This window comes from Oncorhynchus nerka, linkage group LG8, assembly GCF_034236695.1.
Source record: "Oncorhynchus nerka isolate Pitt River linkage group LG8, Oner_Uvic_2.0, whole genome shotgun sequence".
Lineage (NCBI taxonomy): Eukaryota > Metazoa > Chordata > Actinopteri > Salmoniformes > Salmonidae > Oncorhynchus > Oncorhynchus nerka.
In genome coordinates this window covers 48,893,976-48,901,706 of record NC_088403.1, presented here as the reverse complement: position 1 = coordinate 48,901,706, position 7,731 = coordinate 48,893,976, and the positions used below count along the sequence as shown (strand labels likewise).

The 7,731-nt window shown below is 40.7% G+C and overlaps 1 protein-coding gene across 1 annotated transcript; it reads right to left on the bottom strand.

Annotated features, from left to right (window-relative positions):
* Positions 1 to 285: 285 nt before the first annotated feature.
* Positions 286 to 4,863, bottom strand: LOC115133486 (immunoglobulin kappa light chain-like). The gene is made up of 6 exons (XM_029666750.2): positions 3,938 to 4,863; positions 3,406 to 3,762; positions 1,685 to 2,035; positions 1,203 to 1,319; positions 1,003 to 1,052; positions 286 to 842 (listed from the first exon to the last, which is right to left on the bottom strand). Exons 1-6 carry the CDS (start codon positions 4,017 to 4,019, stop codon positions 627 to 629), a joined length of 1,173 nt encoding a protein of 390 aa, XP_029522610.2. The 5' UTR covers positions 4,020 to 4,863; the 3' UTR covers positions 286 to 626.
* Between the last annotated feature and the right edge of the window lie 2,868 nt (positions 4,864 to 7,731).

The window sequence follows — 7,731 nt, the reverse complement described above, 5'->3', positions numbered from 1 at the left end:
GAGAGTGTGGTTAGGATTGACGCTCATTGCTGGGGGTTAGAGTTGAGTTTACGTAAGTGGAACATCTATTTAGGGCAGTCAGAACACCACAGAGAGCTGTGATACAGGATACAGCTAAAAGAAGACAGTTTGAGAGGCTAAAACACCAACAATAGATACATATTTACAGTTATTATGCAACCAACCATTTTTTTTTACATTGAGCTATGGTTGTTGCATGCTGAATCTGTGGGTGAAAGTGTAGAAATGTAACGACAAAAATATGAATGCTAATCAAACAATTCCTCTCTATGAAAGCAGTTTAATGTTTTATTCAATCAAAATTTAACAACAGTATCAATGTGAAAATGAGCTTGGCAGATTACAAGTCATTGTAACACACTAAAAAACCCATAATTATACATACAGTGTAGAACACACAAAATCAATTCAAGTTATTAAAGAGGAAAAGTTCACGTGTTTTGGAGTCACCCCAGAGTACACAGTGTCTGTCTCCATGGCGCTCCTCTGTCTCCCGGAGTCACCCCAGAGTATACGGCGTCTGTCTCCATGGCGCTCCTCTGTCTCCCGGAGTCACCCCAGACTACACAGTGTCTGTCTCCATGGCGCTCCTCTGTCTCCCGGAGTCACCCCAGAGTACACAGTGTCTGTCTCCATGGCGCTCCTCTGTCTCCCGGAGTCACCCCAGAGTACACAGTGTCTGTCTCCATGGCGCTCCTCTGTCTCCCGGAGTCACACCAGAGTACAGTGTCTGTCTCCGTGGCGCTCCTCTGTCTCCCGGACTTTGGTTTCTTGTGGACGACGTTCAGAGCGGCGTAATGGAGTGTGTCAACACCTTGATCCTGAAAGCAATAGCAAAAATGTAAATCCAATATTTGGTATTAGACTAAACATTGTGGTATTGTGAAATAAAACTTCTAATAAAATGTATATTTTCATATTTTGATTGAATGAAAAATACATTGATTCAGCAACAACTAAACAAGTGTTAGATCAGGTTACCTGGTTATAATGACTGGGGACTGCAGGAGTACTTGGCTGAAGGTGGGTTCCTTTTAATCAAACACATTAATCAATATAATCATCATCATCATCATACAATGAAGGGACTTTATGACCAATTTTGACCAAAACATGTCAACTAATGTAACTGTACCAACAATTGAGAAGCATACTGAATCTTGCACAATATTGTCGCTTACCTATGCACTTGCTCATCTTGTACAAAACACAAGTAAGGACAATGATGAGGAGGACACACAGACCCAACGCTGCGCCAAGGCAATACATGAACAGAAGATGGTCCTCCTTACAACCATCTGTGAAATATCAAATAGGGATGGAGACACTGAGACACTGAGGGATAAAGCTATGACAATGTTAGAGACACCAACAAGACTCGGCTTGATCTGAGTCATATTTTATTCTCTCATATACAAAGATATCTAAATGATATAGAAAAACAATGACATCTGAAGGATATAGAAAAACAAAGATATCTGAATGACATAGAAAAACGATATCTGAATGATATAGATAAACAAAGATATCTGAATGAAAGAGAAAGACAAAGATATCTGAATGATACAGAAAACAAAGATTTCTGAATGAAAGAGAAAAACAAAAGTAACTGAATGACACCTTGCCTGCAATCTAGATTATAACAAAACACAATGTCACTTACGGTCAATGTCCAGCTTGGTCCCGTTCCCAAACACTATCTCCCCACATGAGGCCACAGCACAGTAGTAAGTTTCAGCATCAGAGAGGCTGAGGTTCCTTTTGGGGAGGTTGAAGACACAGCTCTGTGTGGAAGACTCAGCCTCAGAGCTCTTCTCACACTGATCACTTCGGTCTCCAATGGAGTAAATTATTCCTGGACGGGATTCTCCTGAGCCATGTCTGAACCAATAGACACTGTGTTCTCCTGCACAGGTCTCAGTGTGTATCGTACAGTTTAGAGACACAGAGTCTCCTGGCTGGACTGATTTAGAGACAGACTGATGCACAACTGTCTTACTGTTGGACTCTGAACCTGAAAATAAGTGAATATTTTTTATTTTTGTTATTATTTTATTATTCTTTTACCCCTTTTTCTCCCCAATTCCGTGATATTCAATTGGTAGTACAGTATTGTCCCATCGTTCCATCGTTCCATGCGTCCTCTGAAACACAATTTCAGGGCGCACGGCTTCATGGCACAATGCCGATGTCAGTAAATCTTTTGAATATCCAAAACATCCCTACCTAACATTTGTTGAATAATGATAGGCTCTCATTATGACAATACTTAACCCATAAGAGTCCATTTATTTACAACCCGTTTCTTTTTTTTGGTAAAGTGTTTTTACTAAAGCCCTGTCTAAGCCGGGGAAGGGGTTAGGGGATTCTACTAAGCTGAATGGACTTGTTTTAAGAAGGTTATACCAAGGATCATGTTGCTATTTGATTTTTAAATTTAAGACTCCTTGAAGTGTCCCACAAAAAATATTAAACAATTATTTGATTGAAAATTGTACTTGGCTTTATTGCTATTAGCACATACAAACACATTGAATAACATATTCACTACATGGAACAACAGATAGTTCCCCCCCAAAATAATCTTAAGGAAGTTTGTTCTGAAGTGTCTGTCCTCTGTCTGAGAGATATAATATATATATTTTTTAACATTTATTTAACCCCTTATTTTTGGCAGTAAACAGTCTCCATATATACCTCCATGCTCTAGACTCAGACGAGTCTAGAGCAATACAACCGACATGTATGTTTTCGTGAAAGTCGGGTTGGGTTAACTTGATAGCTACCTACACAAATAGCTAGCTAGAACAAAGTGTTAATAAGATAAATTCATTTAAAAAGATTAAAGGGGGGTGATATCAGTGTGTAGCCCAAACTGTTCAGACATTACAGACAGAAGTTGGCAGATTGGCTGTACCGACTGCAGACAAGTCCCAAGACGCTTGTGGGGGCCGTATAGCAAAACGTAGAACACCATCATGTTCATGAGAGTCTCATCGTTCCATAGATGGGTAGGCCATAACAGTTTGTAGGCCAAATCGAATGCTACAGACGATTTTGTGAGAAGACGGAATTGTCAGGAATTGTCTCATGGTCTGCCAAACATCACTCTAGCTCTGTCACCTTTCAGCGCAGATGCGGAAGAGGCAGTTGCAGTGGATTGAGACTCATCCCATGCAAAAAAAAAACAACAGCTATCTCTCGCTTAAACTGAAGGATTTGTGTGTTTTTTGTGTATTATGCTAATTATATTTCCGCGGGGGCGAGGACATTAACCTTTTATTTGATTGTCACAATAATTACATTTCCTTTAGCTATTATTCTACACTCATTGTGTATAATCTAAGATTTTTAACTATCTGTAAATAAGAATTCTCTCTGTACCTTTCACAATGAGAATGGTTCCTTCTCCAAACTCCACCTTGTTTCCATAAGCGCTCCCACAGTAGTATAAAGCGGAATCAGAGAGTTCCATGTCTGAGATTCTTAGGTGATTTTTTCCTTCGTCACTTTCCACTGAGAAGCGAGGGTTACCTTTAAATTCATGGTAGAATGTAGCGCCACTATCATACTTAAAAAAAAATGTTGACATGACGCGAGGAATATTTCCAAAGGGTTGCTTGTACCAGGAGAATGTTACTGCCATGTCACCTTCATAGAAACAGTGCAAAGTCACTGTGTCTCCAACATTGGGTGATATGAGACGAATGGCTGGGGATTGTGCTACAGCTGGAACATGATCTATAACACACACAACAACAAAAATTGCTTAGCTACTCACATATATTAGACAGCACATACTTAAAAATGCTATCATGATAGGTGGACTGCCTGAAATCGACTGTAATATCAGTACCCAATAAAACATCTTATAGTACACATCACACAGGCAGAGAAATAAAACAATTTGACTTACCTATTTGTTTAAGGAGGAGAAATATCACACACGGTGTGATCATCTTTGAAGGTGTCACCTTGAGTGGAAAAAGTCTAACCATGTGTACAACACTTCAACAATGGGGTCATTGGTGATTGGTCGAACTGGACGCGTCATTTTTGTTTACGCCTCACTCAGACAACCTTTGGTCTTGTATTGTACTCTGACTCCTGAATGGTCTTGCAAGAAATTGTGGTTTGTATTTCTCCAATTCACTCTGGTCAAGACCTTTGTGAAAATGTCATTTTCTATTTGTTTACCATTTGTGTTCTCGCAGTCACTTTTTCAGGTGCGTTTGATGTAGACTATCTTGTCTCCATTGCATAAGTGCCGCTAAAGATAACATATACTCTTTTGACCAAGTCATTTAATTAGATGACAGGATAAAACAAATCAATTGCATGGCAGCCTCATTCCCTATCATTCACAGAAACATCCACTGCACTGATTGGAAACCTCAGCCAATCACTCTCTGGTGAATGTTGTTCTCATAGGAGGGAATCTATCAAAAGGAGGTTCCTCCTCTTTTGGTCTTCTTTCCAGAGGACCCTACAGTAGTCCTTGTGCCTCACCATAGATGTCTGATTGCGAATGTACTGAAAATTCTCCCATGACATCATCACTAACTTGTCCCTCCCCCTGGACTGAGATTGTTAACTCAGACTGTTGAAACAGAGTTCATTAGCAGGTCGTTGTGGTTTGGAACTTGATTTCAGATAACTATACACATAGAGTAGGTTTACGGCTGCAAATTGTCAGTGGCAACAAGTAAAGATTGTAAGAACAACAAACTTACATCAAATAGACATCCTGCTGAAAACCACAAGGAGACACAGAGTGCAGGTAGCAGGGTAGATACGGCCTCATCTTGCTTAGAGCGGACCGCAGTGTACCTGTGATCTGGTTCTCTGTGTATAGGTGGGTGTGAGTGGTATGATATGGAGACGTCTGAAAGAAGACAAAACATTTCAGAGGAGGGGCTTCCCGGGTGGCGCAGTGGTCTAAGCCACTAGGCCCATGGGGCGGCGCACAATTGGCCCAGCGTCGTCTGGGTTAGGGAGGGCTTGCCCGGCAGGGATATCTCTGTCTCACCGCGCACTAGTGACTCCCATGGTGGGCTGGGCGCAGTGCACGCTGACCAGGTCACCAGGTGCACAGTGTTTCCTCCAACACAGTGGTGCGGCTGGCTTCTGGGTTGGATGTGCATTGTGTGAAGAAGCAGTGAGGCTTGGTTGGGTTGTGTTTCGGAGAACGCATGACTCTTGACCTTCGCCTCTCCCGAGTCCGTATGGGAGTTGCAGCAATGAGACAAGACAGTAACTACTACAGATTGGATACCACGAAAAAGGGGGCAACATTTTTACATGTAAAAAAAACCATGTTCCATGGGTGATATGAGGATTGTGTGCAAAGACTTCCTGGAACTCAATTAAAAAACTACACACAAAAATTACTGTCTTCATCATATCGCTCTGTTTCATTTTGAGTGATTGTGGCTCATGATTACTTATTTGACATAAGTAGTTAATTAGATTCAATGAGGAGGACAGTTTGACCTGTCAGATCCTGGCTTTTCTATGAAGCTGAAAGAGATTTATAACATGTTATAAATGTGTAAAACAATTGTTAACATTTAAACTGCATTTTTAAAAAATTGGTTTTCCATTAAAACAATAAGAAAAATGTCCCAAATGTCATGTAAATTCACAATGCAGCACTGCTGCTGCCAGCAACGCTTTGGGTTTCACGGTGCGTCCCTTTCAGATGGCTAAGCATTGCACCTTTACTACTATTACGGTATCTCAATTCCACCTCACAAAGTTAGCATTTTCTTCTCGTTAAACTTCTCAAATTATTGTCATTCAGGACTTTGCTGCTGTCGCTTGCCTTTCTCTGCGATTTTTCCAACTGTTAACGACTTTGACGTAGTGGTGGAGAGTCTACACCAAAATAATTGACTCCTCGACTCCTGACTTCCGCAAGGAATCGACTCCTAAGATTCAGTGTTTTTGGAACGGAGGAAACTGATTAGTTACTGTACTTCTGATGCCTGTACACATTGTGATGTATTTCATTACACCTTGTGTCATCTTTACGGAGTCTTGCCCCACTATACGGAACGGACAAGTGTAGTGTTTCTAACGCAAGTCTCTTGTCAGAGATCACATTTATTTTGGGAGATTGCAAAATATGACCTTTTCATTCAAAACAGGAAAGATATATTGTTTCATGTGATAATAAAACATGTTTTGTTTAGTTAATTTTTCCGAGAGCTAGCTTGCACGGAAGAACAGCTAGCTAGCTAGCTAAAAGCTAGGCTAGATTAAAGACACCACTAGTAGCTAGGAACCTCTACCTAATAATTATCATCAAAAACAAACATCATTACCATCACAAAAAAATTCAACAGGAGGTAGCAGTCATATAATATAATTGGCATAACGGCCAATGTGTATTTTTTAAAATGAGTACTGAAAAAATAACTCACTTATAGGAATGGGTAAATGTTTACAAGTTGGCAGCTATCCAATAAAACCCATCACCGAAAACCACATATTTTCATCTTCTTCTGTGGTTTGGTAACTTCCTGTTCTTCGATGGACTCTGGCAGGACTGAAGACGACGCAAAGTTTGAACATTTCTAAGTATGCCGTGTCTGTCTCGCAACGGAATCTTCAACTGCAAGGGTGCATTGCGATTCCACTCCATTGTGGACGTTCCCATTTAAATGCATGACAACAGGCGCAACCTAATAGAGTTCTTATGGGTAATGTGAACTAGGCTTGAGAACATAAACACTGGCATCTTTCATAGCGAACTAGCGAGGGACGGAGAGAGAGGGAAGGCAGGAAGACAGTCAGGCACCTGAATCCATGCACTAGACCTATCTATGGGAAAATCAAAAGCTGTAACTCGCAATGGAATGCTGTATATCACAATTTCTTGGCTTGCAGTGTCTAGAAACTTCAGTAAAGCAGGGCCTATCTTTGATGAATAGGCTAGAAAAACGCTGAAGACTGAACACACTCACTGAAGACTGAACACACTGGCATTATTAGTGAAGAGAAAGAGCAGGCAAGCCAGTTTGAGGCTGTATCGCATTAGCGGAAACCAAGGCTGTTCTCAGGACTGGTCTGCAGACTTTTTTGTCGCAGGTTAGGAGAACTTACGCAGCAGGTTAAGATAATTGACATGGCAGGTTCGGAGTATTAATGTGGCAGGTCAGGAGAATTAGGTTAAGGTTAGAAAAGAGTTATCTAAAATGCCCCCAAAAAATCCAGATGACGTGACTTCAGAATAATATTGTCTATTGTATAATTTGTTGGACCACTATTTCTACTAGACTCATGAGATTCCACAGGAAAGTGAGTTCAATGATTGTTCATCATCTTAGTCAACTTCTTGACAACTTCTACAAGTTGCTGCCAACTCTATTGCTGAGGCAGTCATGGGGACTTCCATAATAGTACACTGCTGCACCCTATTGAACGATACATGAATTGCAGTCCTTCATTCTGCACAGATACATACACTATATTTAACCTGTTGCCTCTACTTGGGACGCTTGCGTCCCAACTAGAGCTCTGGAAATGCAAATGCGCTACGCTAAATGCTAATAGTATTAGTTAAAACTCAAAAGTTCATTAAAATACACATGCAGGGTATCAAATTAAAGCTACACTCGTTGTGAATCCAGGCAACAAGTCCGATTTTTAAAATGCTTTTCGGCGACAGCATGAGAAGCTATTATCTGATAGCATGCACCAATACAC